This window comes from Kogia breviceps, chromosome 19 (genome assembly GCF_026419965.1).
Source record: "Kogia breviceps isolate mKogBre1 chromosome 19, mKogBre1 haplotype 1, whole genome shotgun sequence".
Classification (NCBI taxonomy): domain Eukaryota; kingdom Metazoa; phylum Chordata; class Mammalia; order Artiodactyla; family Physeteridae; genus Kogia; species Kogia breviceps.
Window position 1 is genome coordinate 57128749 of NC_081328.1, and position 16214 is coordinate 57144962.

Below are 16214 nucleotides of genomic sequence, written 5' to 3' on the forward strand. Positions count from 1 at the left end.
AGCCAGTTGCAATCCCTTGACAGGCTTCAGTCAATTGAAAGAAACTCGTGTTAAATGCTGCCTCAAGCCAGACATCCAGGAGCTTTCTCATTGTGTATACTTCTTTGCAAAAGCACCCCATTAAGCACAGGATATGATCATTTTTAAAGAAGTGAGTGCTGAAGGCATCTGCCAGGCTGGGGGGTGGAGCTTGTGGGGTGGAGCTCGGGTTCAGATTCTAATCGTTCTGCAGAAAGCACTTTCAGAGCCAAATGGAAACTTTTTTGGTACTTACAGAGCCTGAATTTATATTAAGGGAGGAAAGAATGATGCCATTGAGGGAAACACTGAAACATGTTTTGGTGACATAGAATGAAGGCCTTGCTGTCCTTATCGGTCTGTCGGAATTTCCACAGCAAAGCCTTTATTTCCGGTCTCTCCCATCAAACTGAAAACTCATGTTAGACTTCATCCTGAGACATGAACATTTATTTCAGGATTGGCATGGTTTTAGCAGTCAAATCTAGTTGAAATTACTACAGCTACGTGAAAAGAAACCCTCTGTTAAATTATACAAAGGGGAAATGGGTTCTGGAAATAGATTTCAATCAAGAATGGAATAGAGGGGAATGATTTGATTAATTGTCAGTACAAGATAAGAATTAAGAGTAAGTTCACAAAGTAAGATTAGCATGAGGGCAGTTAATCTTTGCCTTCATTTGCTGTGTTTTCCCCTAATATCTATACACCTCTAGTTTGGGCATTTGGGGAAGTACAAGATCATTTATTAACTGGGGTGACTTCAGTAGGTAAGAAATAAGAGTTGGAAGCCCAGGACCTGACGGTGTGTACTATAAACAAACTTAGATCCAACTTGGACAGACTTGTATGAGAAATGGGCTAAGAGCATGATCCAATCAACAGCTGAATTCTGAGCAAAATTCTATTAGGTGATCTAACTTCTAAGTGCCAGTGATCCTGGTGGTGAAACCATGATGCTTGGAGTGATGAGTCTGGTACCTCACGCGCTGTAGTCCACGACGGAGAGATTTTCCTGTATTTGAAACACAGTAACAAGCGCCCGTGTCGTGCTTACTCTTAAATCCTGTTCTGAGCACTTTTCATTCCCCATTTGATCCTCATGACACTTCTGAAAAGGTCCGCAGTGTTACCTGCACTTTACAGCTAGGGAAACTGAGGCACAGAAGTTTGGCAGCTCGCCCGGTGTCGCATGGTTGGGAAATGGTGGAGCTGGGGCCCGCGCCAGGCAGTGTGGGTCCAGACTCCGTGCTGTTACCCCAGGTGCCCCTCCACACGGTTCCTCTTGCTTTGTCAGACGTGAGCCCCTCACGGGATGGCGGAGGCATGCAGGGATGGCGTTGTTCAACGCGGTAACGCTTCTGTGCTTGCTGCCTGTGGTGGGAGATCCTGCTGCTGGACACTGTAGGGCAGAAAGCCTGGCAGTGCAGGTGGAGACGGTTCGCCGTGATAAGTCCGAACCAAGTAGGAGTCGACCGACATGAGGATGAAGATGTTGTTTGGGCCTCTGAAGAGGTGTCTTTCGATTTGGGCTTTGTCGGATGCATGGGATTTCCTTCGTTTGGGGAGCTGGGGGGAAATGCTCTAATGTGAGGAAATAAGGGGGCAAAAGATCCTGAAAGTGACTTGGGGGTCCAGGGAGGCTGTGGTGCTGGCGGTGTTCCAGCCCTGACCCCCAGACAGGGCAGATGGAGAAATGTACGAGGGTCTACCCCCTGCCTGTCCCCACAGGTGGGCTCTTCTCTGCTAATCCGTGACTTCCCCTTGTAGTTTGTAACTGTCATGATCACTTTTCAGCAAGATGTTGCAGTTACAGGAGAGAACAGTATTATATCCAATGTCAGATACATTGTATTAATTTTTTGGAAAATGTGTTTTAGTAAGGGTGCTGCTCTGACGCTATTCCGAGGGTCTTTGTTCTGAAGCTGGTACTGTTGGTGGCAGCTGGAAGTGCAGGGTGTTTTCCAGCCTGGAGATTAGGACTGGAGGTGATAACAAATGCTGAGTTCCAATAGGCTCATACACATCAATAAGGGAAATAATAAGAAAGAAATAAAACATTCACATATTTAAAACTGGCAGCACATTGTTCTTTAGAAACTGCACACTGATTTATTCTGCCAGAATTTCTGGTTCATTATCGGTAGTTATTTCTTCTTTCTCCATGGGGCTAAACTCTGGGAAGGTGTTATAACCCTAATCAGAATCATTGGAAGGTAAAGGGATGCTGCAGAGCATCTCAGGTGGGAACATAAGATGGGCTTTCATCTGGATTTCAGCTTTGCAAAATCGGAACTCACGGAAGACTGCTGCTGCGCTGGCATGTGCTCGGCATATGCCCCTCCCCTCGGGGAGCTGGCGTTCCCGTCCCCTCTCTGCAGGGATGGGTGCCGGGGCAGAGGCTAAGCGCTTGCCCACTGTCCTGCGGCCTTGAGACTGGGGTGATGGAGTATGTTGCATTGCAGTAGTTTCCTGTTGGTGTCTGAAGTTGTACTGAGGAGTAGCCAATCCCTTTTCCTCGCCTTTTCACTTGTTGTTCCTTCTGTCAGGTTTTCTAATAAAGTATGATTTGTGGTGCTGTTTGTAATTGGAATAAAACATTGATTCAAGAAAGCTATGCTCATGCTTTAAAGGTTTGCGTTAGTTTCCCTTCGGATTTGTTTTGAAGTTCACTGGCAGTAAATGAGCTTAAATTATTTTCCTCCTTTTGAATTAATGCATACAACTATACATAACTATCTTAAAATGTGAAAATGGGAGATGGCTCTCTTTTAAAACTTTGGAAATTGCAACTTGATTCTTAACTGTTTTACAGTGTAGGGAGTAGTTTAAACCATACTTTTTTCTTTTATTCTAAAAGGTGCTTAATGCAGTTGTAATCATGAAAAGTTGTGTAAGTTAACATTAATAGGTGGATTACAGAATGATCCTGTTGTGTTTCTTCAATCTGAGTGACTCATTAACATGGAAAACTTGATTATTCTTCTGTCTTTTTTTTTTTTTGTGGTACGCGGGCCTCTCACTGTTGTGGCGCCTCCCGTTGCGGAGCACAGGCTCAGCGGCCGTGGCTCACGGGCCCAGCCACTCTGTGGCCTGTGGGATCTTCCTGGACAGGGGCATGAACCCGTGTCCACTGCATCGGCAGGCGGGCTCTCAACCACTGTGCCACCAGGGAAGGCCCCATTCTTTTTTAATTTCAGTTTCTAACAGTTCGGAAACATGCAGGACTGATTCTTATTTAGTCTTTAGGTTCAGAATCAAGTTTGGGTTAGGGGTTGAGACACATTGTCTTACTTTCCCTTTCTTGCTTCATGAGAACCATCAAGTACCACAGCACCTGCTGGTTGAGCTGAGTCTGATCATGTGATGCAAATTAACTTGCAAAATCACAATTTATTAAAGATTAGTTGTTGGGTGGGAGCTGGAACAGTTTATGCTTGAGATGTGCCGTGGTGGTGCTCTAAAACGAATCTAATGTGCTGCTGTAGAATAATTAACATAAGTGGTAAAGGTATTGGAGATCAGCTGATAACTCATTGGGTGAGGCTCTGGGCTTTGATTCTTCAGTTAATATGACGGTGAGAGGTGTAATACGGATGTTTTCATGATTAAAGCATAAACTTGGGGAGAATACAGCAGTCATGCCGTTAACTTGATAGGCTCGTTCGTGAACAAGGTGCCTGGCTAACTTGCCTGTCGGTGGAGAATTAATGACGTTTTCTCCCAAAGTTCTGAGAGTACGTTGTCAGCTTCTGGCTCTTGTTTGCATTTCATGTGTCCCTTTTATGTCAAATTTTATTTGATCTGTGTATTTTGTCCGAGCAGCCTGAAACTATGTGGAGATTTAGGATTAAAAAAAAAATCGAACTAGTAGAATATATTCACGTCAGATGGGCGAGATTTTAGTCACTAAGAAGCTGAATAGCTCTCTTGACCATTAGATTTAATACATCTGTAGGTAATTAAAAACATGCTTCTATTTAAATGTAGGTTAATCATCTGAATTCATGTCCGTTAAGTACTGACCTTGACTCTCTTTGGTGAAGTCTGTAGTCACAGGATCAAGAAGAGCCGTGGTCTTGGAATTTAAAGCAGGAAGGGATCGTGGAGACTGTATAACTGAGGTCCTGAGTTTACAGCCTTGGAACTGGCCACAAGGGTTCCATGATGTGTTGTAACCCCAACCGCAAAACTGATGATCTTCATTACACAACTCCTGTAAAGTGATACTGTGCCCACCGCCTCTTCCTGCTAGCTCATAAACCTTGGTGCTTACGTGTACCCTGCGGTCTTAAATCTTAAATTCTGTTGGCAGTGAGTCTAGGTGCTCATCCCATAATCTCTGTATTAAAGCCTGAGGAAATATGCAAACAGAGAAGGCACTGGATTCCTTTTATTGCTTTTGAAAAATGGCAGTGCCTTTTAGAGACAAATGTGCACCTTGCTCTAAAGCCTAGGAGGTTTACTGAGTAAGGATTGTATGTTCATCTTTCATAATGTGGGTTACCAGTCTGGTAATAACAAAGATCTTGTTTAAAATATTAAAGATGTGTAAGACTTTGGATGAGAATTCACGGGCAAGGAAAATGGCTGTGCTTGAAGTTACATGTACTTTGACTTTTGTCTAATTTTAGCTCCTCATGATTCTTTGGGAGCAAGCTACATCCCTGAGCTGCTTAGTCTATTAATCTTACACTAAGATATTACAACAGAGCTCATTTTGCATTTTATATGTTAACTAAAATACATATGTCCAAACCCACTAGTATTAATCTACAGATGTACATATCTTTGGGAGGCCCCAAGCAAGATTTGAAGGGTGACTAAATATAACCATAAAGTTTATGTGGCTTTGCCTTCTGTAGTACAGTGACCTGTTCTTAGAATTGAAATTATTTCTGAACAGTGGTACAGCCAAATACAGACGTCAAACCTTAGTTTCAATGTTGACTTGAGGTTCTGATCTTAGAAATACACAAATACAGAAAATATACAAAATGATGGAACTGAAGTTAAACATGGACACTTATGCATACCTTTTTCAGTATTTTCTGTTTAAATCCAAACACAACATAAGTCTTGTAAGTGTTACTTGGAGAATTTTCTTTCCTGTCCTAGATTTTCTAAGTTGCTTTAAAAATGAGCCAAAAGTGATGGTTTGTATTTTCCTTGGTGAGTTTCCCTCCCATACTCTTGGACATCTTTATTGCTCCAAGAGACTTTGAACCAGATTCAAAGTTAGGAAACTCAAGGTAAATTATTACTGCTGATTTGATATATATGAATAATTTAGAAGATTTGATAGGACTTGTGTTAAGAGTGGGAAGTTTTTTCTTTTTAAAAACTTTTTAATTGAATTGTAATACAACTGTATATTGTGTTATAATTACAATATATATACAGAAACATGCATTGATCATAAGTGTATAGCTTGATACATTTTACACCAGGGCCTCCTCTGAAACCAGCAAGGAGTGGGAAGGTTCTAGGCCACTTTTTTTTTTTTTTTTTTTTTTTTTTGCTCCTTTGCACCTGCTGCTGTATGGGAGTCATTACTTGCTTTGAATAGCCTTTTCAAAGTCAGCTCACTTTCCTGGGAAAATCTTTGATTCTGGGGTGAGGCAGTGAGTGTGGACTTTCAGTTCTATGAACTGAAACTCACACCAACCTCATTTCATCCTCAAGTGATTGAACCATCCTTGGCTCTAACTGGAGTTTCTTTCTCATCCAGCTCCTTAAATCTTTGGAAGAAAGTTTTCCTTCACACTTTTATTTTCAACTAATTCTGGTTCACTGGAAAGTTGAAAAATAATACAAGGAATTTCTGTTACACCCAGCTTCCCCCAATATTAACATCTCTCATAACTGTAGTATAATTAGGAAGAATAGGAAATTAGCATTGGTACAGTATTAACTAAACTATAGATCTCATTTGAATTTGCACCACTTTTTCCAATAATGTCCTTTTTCTGTTGTGGAGTCCTGTATAGGATCCCAGAGTGCATCTAATTTTTTTAGTCTTGGAGGTAAGTGATTTTTTGTTGTATCGGTATGGAATATCTAATCATGCATTGGTGCAATCGGATGTCTTCCTTGATTTAAAAAAAAAAAAGACCACTCCTGTGTGTGTTTTGTTTGTTTTTTTGTGGTATGCGGGCCTCACTGTCGTGGTCTCCCGTTGCGGAGCACAGGCTCAGCGGCCACGGCTGACGGGCCCATCTGCTCTGTGGCACGTGGGATCCTCCCGGACCGGGGCGTGAACCCGCGTCCCCTGCATCGGCAGGCAGACTCTCGACCACTGTGCCCCCAGGGAAGCCCTGCTCCTGTTTTTTATTATTGTTAGTCGCACTGGGGTAATGCCAGTCTGGGTGGGGTCTGCCCGTGGTCACCGTGGTTGCTGGGTGGTTGCCAATGAGTTTACATTGCTTGTCACTGCCAGGAATCTTATTTATAAGCAGAATAATAGGAAAGGAAGCCACTGAAGGTTAAGGATCTCATGCATCTGCCAGGTTTTTTCTGGAGAGATGAACAAGAAGTTCAGAGCTTGATCTGGAAAGCCAGCTTGTTCTCTGGACTATTGTTGTCCAATAGAATTTTGTGTGATGCCGGGAATGCTCCATGATCTGCACTGTCTTGTAGGGTAGCTACTGGTGCCGTCTGGCTATTAAACCCTTGAAATGTAGAACTGAATTTTTTGTTGCACTTATCTTTAAAGTTAAATAGCTACATGCAGCGGGTGGCTATCTGGTATTGGAGAGTTCAGCTTTAGGGCATCCTTAGGGAGGAAAATTGGATCATACCTTTTAAACCTTTCATTGTAAAATAAAATGCAAATGTATAAAACCCCACAGAAAATGTATGGTGTAATGAATTACCATAAAGCCTCCATTGCTTGTAACTGCCACCAGGTCAGGTAGTAGAGCTTGGCTAGTCCTCATTTGCTTCGTTTCTTCCCCCAAAGTAACTGCTTCCGTGACTTTTAGATCTGTCACTTCTGTGTGTATCGTTTAGTTTTATCATGTGGTTATCCCCAGATACTGTAGTTTAATCTTGCACATTGAAAAATAATTGGAAATGTCCTTAAGTCTCTTTATAACTTCCCCATTTCCTTATAATTTACCTGAAGGCGTCCCTGGGTTTTTGGACCTGTAGTTTCCCACAGTCAATCTTGGTAACTGGATGCTCATAGTACATCATTTTCCCCTGTATTTTCTGCAAATTGGCAGCTGGATCCAGAGGTTTGATTGGATTTGAGTTTAATTTGGGTTATATAGTTTAAGATGCCTTTATAAGGTCACATGCATGTTAGTTACATGTATATTAATGTGGAAAGACCATGAATGGGGGTTTTTCTATCAAAGTATCAAAAACTGAGAAGTGAATATAGATCAGTTGAACTAGTTAAGTTTTACAGAGTATGGTATGCAACCTGGGAACATCTACTGCATGCTACTTGTGGGAAGACTTGGTGGTCAGAGGTTTTTCTAAGTGTGCAGTGTTTATTACACCTCTATGCAAATTTTACTTCTACCCAGTACTTCTGTGGGCAAGAAGTGTGTGTGTGTGTGGATGTGTATTTTCTGCGGTTGGTGGAAATAATTACTAATTGAATTTATATAGCCATTTGCTTGTCTAAGCCTCACCCACATGACTGTCTATATGGTCTTGTTCCTGGTCTTGACATCCAACCTGAGATCAAAATTGGGTTTTATAGTTATTTTTCTACACTGGGACATGTGGGTGTAAAGAATAAGCGTGTGAGGCGAATTCGGTGTCTTCCTCTTTGGGGAAGAAGATTGTCACCTCCTGGATCTGCTGTGGACAGAACCATGTACTAGCTATTGATATGGAGGAGGGTTTTCATAAAAGTGAACAGACTGAGTCTTATCAGGGAGTTTAAAATATAACTGGGAAAGGATGACTTAGACACATAGAGCACTAAAAAGTACTTAAAACATGTACAAGTTATAGTGTAAAAGTTAAGAGACCTTCCAGTGATAAACAAGCACTAGACTGGAAGATAGGTAATCTTGGTTTAAATCCAGTTTAGGCCTCTTCCCTCGTTGCAGTGGGGGAGTTGGGTTCTATTTGGGGTAGCAAGTATGTAACATTCTTTTGCCAGCTGCTGTGGCAGGTAACATTGGTCTCTTTCATAGTCCTCTTTCGACTTCAGCATCATCCTCAGGTCGGGGCTCCAAGCAGCTGTTACCTAGCAGTTGATGGCCATTGACGTGGGAGACCAAACCTCGTTCCTGGGCTGCCTGCTTTCCAAGCCTCCTGTCAGCTGTTGATCTTCTGAGGCTAGAGATAGGAAGCGCTGCCTCACCTTGCTACTGGGTGTTTGTATATCCCCCTTCTCTTAATTATTCCATTGAAGCACAGTATCTCAGAAAAATAATCTATGGTACTGAATTTTTTTCTAAAAATATTACCAGTGAAATGCTGAAAATTTCATGTAAAACAAACCCCTGATTGCTGGGAATTGGCCTTCAGCCAGGAATTGAGTTAGTTTTGGATGAAAAAAAAATCCCTTGATCCTCCCTGGATGTTTTTCTTTATTGGCAGCATGTAAAATGTTAAAATTTTCTGACTTCTGTTGGGTCCAAGCCAATTTTTTTTTTTTTTTTTTTACTGTCTAACTTATGTGAACTCCTTACAGTTGAAATCTGGTATTTGTGGCCTTTTACAGAGGTCTGTGACCCAAATAATCACTCTGGAGCCCCTTTCTAATCTGGAGGGGAAATAAACACTGGGAGTACAACTTTGTGTTTTACCTTGTAGGAACCTTAAGGCTGAAATAATGGTACCCTGACCCCAGTGATGCTTTATGATAGTGGGATTCAGACATACATAGGAGAGAAAATCATGGTGGACGCAAATCAGGATGCTGTGTTCCTAAAACTGTTTGAGAACAGTTAAGGGAGAGGAGAAAAGCCCTAAAGGGTGGGTAGTTGTGATTTTTGGGGGGACAGCTTGCTTACAATCCTTTGAGCTAGATAGAGCACTAGGATTACTGTTGAGTTTATAGGACCGCATGCTTTTGCATGCACAAATCCTATTTGTGCAAATTTGACGTTTTAAAGTTTCCATTACTGTCCCCATTCTGTCCCCCCATCCCCTTAAAAAAGCTGACCTTTGAAGTTTTAGGTTTTATGGCTGATAAGGCTCTGAGACCTACATCTGTGGCTGGCTACCATCCACCTACTCATCTAATCATGTAGTCAGTGCGTATTCTCTATCAGGCACTGAGCTATTGCTGGGAATCATAGTACCTAACGTTTATTGAACATGGCCTTCGTGTGGCCCAGTGCTAAGCACTTTATCCGTAACTTTTACTATTTAACCTTCGTAACCACCGAGGGCAGGTGGTTTTTATCAGGTTAAGTATTGCCTGAATCTTACAACTAAGTAACTGGGGTTAGGTTTATATTGGAATATAGATCTTGATCAGTGATTCACTTTATTCTTCTCTCACATGGGTTTTTCTGAAATTTCATCCAGAAAGTTTTTGAAAGTTAATTTCTTCATGGATTTGTATATTAAAAAAAAACCAAATCCCCCATTTTTACAACTTGGATCCAGATGTTGTTTTCCCTCCCCACTACCCTCCCACCCCAATCCTTCATAATAAAACGTAGAAAAATCTGTAAGAACATGCTCTTTAATTTCCCGTCTTATATCCTGGTGGTGTATGATGATGCTATAAAACAAATGCAGTCAAACCTAGCAAACATTCAACTGAGGGGGTTTTAAAGGTACATGGAATAGATTTATATTTAAAAGAGTAATCCAGTCATTTTACTTCCTAGGAGCGTCCTTTTCTCTGTCCTAACCTGAGGTCGGGAGACCAGTTTGTCATCGTTTGCTGTTCTGCCTGTCTGTCCGTCCTTCCGCGCTGCTGGGTCAATTCTGTTGAACTTCCCCAGAGTCGGGCGGTGTCTGCCCAGCACAAACTCGGCTTCTCATAGAATTGGCGGTGTGTCCTTGTATCTGTTCACCAGACTCGAATTTTGGGTTTCTATTTTGGTGGGCCTCTAATTTCAGTATTTGTAGATTCTTGATAAAGTTTGAAGGGGAGATCCGCTGAAAGTGATATCGGATGGTACCTTTGTTTTACCTTTGATAATCAGTTTATTGGAAAATACTCCTCTAGTAGTGTGTCATCTCCTTCCAAATACTTGAAATCAGCTCTGTAAACTTGTGTGTCCTCCACCCATGTGTCTTAATCTCTATTTTAGTTCCTCTCCGCTCTATCCTTACGCCTTCTCTCACTTCGTGTTTTTAAAATGTGAAGTCATCAGATAGTTATTTGAACATTAGTATGACAAGTTTGGGGGAGAATGCTCTTAAAATGAGGTCCAAAAATTTAGGTGACCGTTTACTCCGCGGATACCTCTGCCAGGAGCTGTCTTTAACGCTGGAGGTATAAACGAGCCAGACCGAGACTCTGCTCTAAGCCCTCTAGCGATGGCCCCAGCCGTCATGCAGACGCTTATGGAAAGACCATGGGGCTCTGGCTGTGGATGACAGAGGGTGGGGACTGAGTCTGGGGTCAGGAAAATCTCCCCTGAGGAAACATTTGAGCTCTAATGGGTGTGAAGAGCTATCTAGGTGAAGAATAAAGGGAAAGCCTTCTGGGTGAAGCAGCCGGGCCTGTACAGAGGCCCTAAGGGGAGGGAGCCATGTGTGCTCTAGGAACCGGAAGCAGCTCTTGGTTACTGGAGTGTTTGAACTCTGAGTGAGAAGGCTGGAGAGGGAGGTGGGGCCACCTTGCTGGTCTCAGACCAAGTTAAAGACTGCAGTCATTGAGCCTAAGCCATGGTGGGAATCCATCACAGGGCTCTCAGGAGGAGGTGGCCTGGTCCGAGTTGCCTTGGAGAAAGGATCATGCTTGCTGTTAGCTGGAGAACTAATTCGAAGTGGGCAAGACTGGATGGGGCAGCCTGTGGGGAGGCCCCTCCTCACCCTGGTGAGCGATCGGGTTCCTGCCACTGGAGAGGCGGTGGAGAGAGGTTTGCAAGCCCAGGGTCTGTTTAGGAGGTGATGGATTGGGTGTAGCACGGAGGAGCAGTCCTCAAGGGCAGTGGTGACACTTGCTGTTGTGTGACGAGCCGGGAGACCAGGCTTCAGGGAATAGCATGGGGCTGTGAACCTGTTGACTGAGTAGCTCCTTCGAGGCTTTTGGAGGGGAGAAAGGAGAGGATGGCAGCCGGGTCCCGGTGCAGGGACCGAGGGTCAGCCAGAGCAGGGAGCGGGTGCCAGTCACCTCCTCACAGGTGGAGCTGGGTGGACGCAGGAGGAGGGCCAGCGGCCAGCAGAGGGGAGCTCTGCCCATCGTGGGCTGCGCAGGTGAGAGCAGCCCTGCGAGGGGAGGGGGTCGGGGCCAGGGACCTCGGGGGTTAGGGTGAGGCTTACAGGCGGGGGCTGGGTTAATGGGTTGCTGGGGTTGGAGCGTTTATGGTCCTGGGGCAGAGGACAGAGGAGAGGGAGACTAGCGATCGGAGCAGCGGCCCCTGGGCAGTTCCCGAGGGTCGTTCGGTGCAATGCTTCCCGTTGGTCTTCCCGTGCCTTGTCGTTGAGGTTATGGCTCCCTAGAAATGTTGTTCAACCAGTCAGGGTTTTAAAAAAAAACAATGATGCATTGAGTGACCCCGCTTTCAGTCTTTAGAAAGACAAGGGTGAAATTGGGTTTTTTAACTCTTAAATTTGTACTCATGCAACACCCAGTCTTCACTGAGCTAGGTCTTATCTGACCCCTTCTCTCCATCTCACGGGTGTTCCTGCAGAAGGGAACATCTGGGAAGATGAGCTGTTTTCAGAGATGATAACCAGCTTGTGCATGACTTGGGGAGGCTGCACCCCAGCTGCCACCCCTCTGCCTTTATTTACTCAGGATGTTTGTATTTATCAGTAAAAGGGTTTTGTGATTTTTTAAGTCATCCAGCTATAATATCTACTCATCCTATCAAAGAGATAAAACGGATCAGGAGGCAAGCGAGCATTTGGTGTTTGAGAGAGATTTTTATTAAGCTAGAATATTCTATTAGAGACTGAACTCCATTTCCATGTATTTGGTTAAATGGGTATCAACATGATGGCAGGAAAAAGGGTATTTGGAGGGTCACGTGCTCTGGCATTGACTAGATTATGGAATTTCATAAATACGTTAAGATGGACTTTAAAACAACAACAGGAAAAACGATTTTGGGCTCATCTGTGTGTGTGGGTGAGAGTCGAGTGGGGATTAAGGGCTTCTGACTTGGGGGGGTGTGTGTGCTCCCGGTCAGAATGAAGGAGGCACACCCTGCTTGTGCTTCACTCTTTCTGCTCTCGGGCCGTCGATTGCTGTTCTCTGCCTAAGAAATCTGTGTTAGTAACTGCTTCCTATTTTGTATCCCTGGAGCAGCAGCTCCATACATTACCAAGGGGGCCTGCCTACGGTGCTGTGGGTGCAGATGGCCCTGAAGATAAGTTGTGACTGAGTGCTTTGGGTTGGTAGAGAGGTCAGAGTAGTGTGCGGTCGGAGCTCACTGCTTCGTGGGCCTGGGTCGTCAGGGAGGAGTTTGGGTGTGTGACTCTCTTAGCTGTATCTTGATAACTGAGTCTTGGTGGTTTTGGCTGTCCCATGCTTCCTGTCCTCCTAGCCTCTCCCTTGGCCTTGATTCATTCTTCTGAGCTTTCAGTTTCACTCGGACCCCTTTGCGTCTCCCCTGAAGACTCCCACGTACCTTTATTTTGCTCTCCCACGTGGGTGGTGCCACATCCTATACTCAATCATCGTGTTGGTCAGGAGAGGCAAGGTTTTCTGCCACGGCAACACGTTCATCCCCATCCCTGTGGCTTGATGGAGGTTTGCATCTCCTTCACTGCACCTTGATGGAGGTGGAGGGGCTTCTCTCCTGTCTTGTAGGATCTTGCCATCTAGAACCCAAGGCCACCTCCTTTGCAAGGAAGAGACGGCATCACACGAGGACTGACCTTACAGTGCGTCAGCTCAGAAAGGACTCCTGCCCACTGCTCATTGGCCAGAGCAAGTCGTGTGACCTTCTAGTAGGGATGGGGAGATGGCCACACACAGGGAAGAATGGGAACGTTCGGGTGTTTCTGCCACATCTGTGTTGTCAGATTTCCTCACAGAAATAAAAACTGTTCCGATGGAACCTCTCAGGTGGGAGATGTGCTGCTTACAGCCTGTCCTTCATGGAAGCTGTCTTAAAGGCAATAGGTACACACGATCAGGTTTGTTAAAGCACTTATTTTTATAGATTTTTCCTTTTATTTGAGCAGTCTTTTCCTTTTGAATCCAATGTAGCAAACCAGTTAACTTTTATTCAGAGTATTACTAGAACAAGGGAACTTTTGCTCCATTTATGGGAGGATGTATAAATCTGATTCATCTTGGACTAGACCATCAGGATTCTGGTGATACCCAGGGCATCTGAATAGTTTCATAGCCTCTGCTGTAGGGCTTGGCAGGGGATGTGGGGAAACTGGGGGAAGGGGCGACATTAGCATCGAACACTGACACCCGGGCTGGATCTCTTCCATTTTCTATGAGGTCTAAAATAGGTGCCTGGCATTTTTTAACAGATCTTTCTGATTTAAGAGCCTGGTCCTTTTAAGGAGACTTCTGTCTTAGTTTAGGTAAAATAAAAACTACGTTTTCCTCCTCCATACCTACTCGACCAGTACTTCTGTCCCATGTGCCCTGCATGGAAATAGCTCTCCCAAGAGAAACCAGTGTGGAGGAAGGAGGTCTGCATTACAAATAACTAAATGTACTAGGTTTGCCTAATAGCGAATCTAACAAACTATGACAAATGATTTTTAAATGGAGATGGATTCCCCTGAATGCTGGAAGTTTTGTAGCCCTCAAAGCACCCAGTCTTTACTCCTGTTGTAGGATGGATTGTCCAGCTGTCTTCTGATGAATGGTCAAGGATGAGATGGTCTAGGCGGACTAGTGGGCCTGGATAGAGCATTTATGCTATAACATGATTTGGGGCACAGAGAGGTGAGATCAGTTGTCTTTTATATAATGATGTTCTCTTGTCAGTTAGGTTCACCTTGTCTGAACTAGTTTTTAAGGTCTGTGAGGAGAGGGAACATTTCTTATTCCCCAGGGCCCTGTACTTGTTCGTGGGCTGAGAGGAAAGGAGTCTGGACTCCGGAAATGGAGGGAATGAAGGGGATTAAGGCCTGGCCACTGCAGGCATTTCTGTGGTCAGTATCCCCCAGAGGATGCATGGCCCCTTGAGGGCATCTGTTCCACACCCCGAGGGGACAGGTAGAAGTAGGTTGTCTTTCGTCCTCCTGGAGGCTGACTTCAGAAACTCTGTAGGATGACGCTCTTAACTAAGACCACGGCTTTGTGTTTAGGTTCAGGTTTCTAAAGCTGTTAATATCCTTCTCCCTGCAGTGGAGGATGGAGTCGGTGTACAAGCCTGCGTCTGTACTGGGGCCATCGTGCAGTCCATTCCTGTTGGGCCGTGTGCTGGAGCCTGGCTGCTCGGCTCTGATGGCTTTCTCTGCTGCCCCTCTTCCTCAGGCTCTGACCCATGCTTACTGTGTCCTTATCCCGGGAAAGTGCGAGATCCCTTGGATCCCAGTTGGATCCTTCTATGGAGCCAGAGATCTGGGCATTTATTGCCCTTCTTCCTAAGTCTGATTCTGATGGGTAGGTCTCCTTTCTTCTTCTTCTTCTTTTTTTTTTTTTTTTTTTTTTTTTTTTTGTGGCTGCACTGCTTGGCTTGCCGGATCTTAGTTCCCCGACCAGGGAATGAACCCGGGCCGCCCTGTGGGTGGAAGCGCCAAGTCCTAACCATTGGATCGCCAGGGAAGTCCCTCCTTTAGTGTCTGTAAGCATCTGTTAAATTAGAATGGATCATCATTTTCACTTCCTCTGCAGAGTCAAGCTCACAAATCCAGGGAGGAGGGGTAGCAGACTGGGGACAGGAGGCTATAAGGGGACCCCAAGGTATTTGCGGGCTTGGAAAGGGTGTGGGCTGAGGGGTGGAGAAATGAATATAAACCATTGCTGTCCCCGAAGACCAAGCACCCTCTCCTATAACCTCAAAACTCAGTCAGTCTTAAGATTTTTGCCCACTTTACAAACGAGGAGGCCACTTCTTGAAGAGATCGGTAGCTTGTCCAAGCTCAAAGAGCAACTGTGAATGGTGAACCAAAGGTTTACACCTGGTTGTTTAAACTCTTACTGCTGCAGTGTGTAAATACCATAGATAGTTGTTGGTGTTTTTCTAACCTGGAAGTCTTTTTCCCTTAAAGTCCCAACTGTGACAGGTGATTGATCTGTTCTTGGGGAGGCTGTCTAACCCTGTGAATTCCTCCAAACTGACTCCCTATAAGGCACTTGGAAGACGCTCTGGGGTACCGTTTTTAATCTGGCTAATGCTGCATCTCCTGTTCAGGGAGGGTTTTGGACTTGTATCACGCCTGGGCTGCCAGGTCTTGGTTGCGGTCACCAGAAACACTGGCTTTCTTTGGTCACTGACTAAACTGGTCACCCTTCATTTCTGCCTGCCTCTCAACTGGAGACTGCTTGACTAACTGTGCAAAATCCCGCTTTGGCTGTGAACCATGCTCTGTGCGTCAGCATAAGCGCCTGACGTTGTGTCACTAGGTGGTCACCCTCCAGAGAGGGTGAGCCAGAGGCCCTGGGAGCAACGGCCAGGCTGTGTATTTTCCTTGTATTGGTTTCCCGACTTCTAGGATTAGTCTCATGATGCAGCTCTTCAGTAAACAAACTTGGTCTGCTAAGGATCTACCACTTCCCCCCCAACTCATTTTAACCAGATGGGGTTTGGAGTTGTGCAGAGCTGTCCTCTAGACTAAATTTAAAATATACACGAACAGGAATTTTTTAGCTGCGTCTGGGCTTTGACAGGGCTCTGAGGACGCTGTAGTGGGAAGAAGGGAAAAACATTTAGGAGAATGGACCGTAACCAACAAATAAGGTGTTCTTATAATTTTTAAAAGTAACTTATTTGGCTGTGTTGGGTCTTCGTTGCTACGCGCGGGCTTTCTCTAGTTGCAGCGACCGGGGTCTACTTTTCATTGCGGTGCGCGGACTTCTCATTGCGGTGGCTTATCTTGTTGCGGAGCACGGGCTGTAGGCACGCAGCCTTCAGTAGTTGTGGCTCGCGGGCTCTAGAGTGCAGGCCCAGTAGTTGTGGTGC

The 16214-nt window shown here is 44.7% G+C and overlaps 1 protein-coding gene across 8 annotated transcripts in view; it reads left to right on the forward strand.

Moving 5' to 3' along the window:
* Positions 1 to 16214, forward strand: part of PRKCA (protein kinase C alpha) — a 355119-nt gene that overhangs the window by 9646 nt on the left and 329259 nt on the right. For 3 of the 8 annotated variants that reach the window (XM_067021349.1, XM_067021350.1, XM_067021351.1), the window contains exon 3: positions 14438 to 14695. The exons of the other annotated variants lie outside the window; for them this stretch is intronic. In XM_067021349.1, coding sequence (XP_066877450.1) covers positions 14438 to 14695 — 258 coding nt within the window. The remainder of the gene's footprint in view (positions 1 to 14437; positions 14696 to 16214) is intronic. 8 annotated transcript variants of the gene reach the window in all.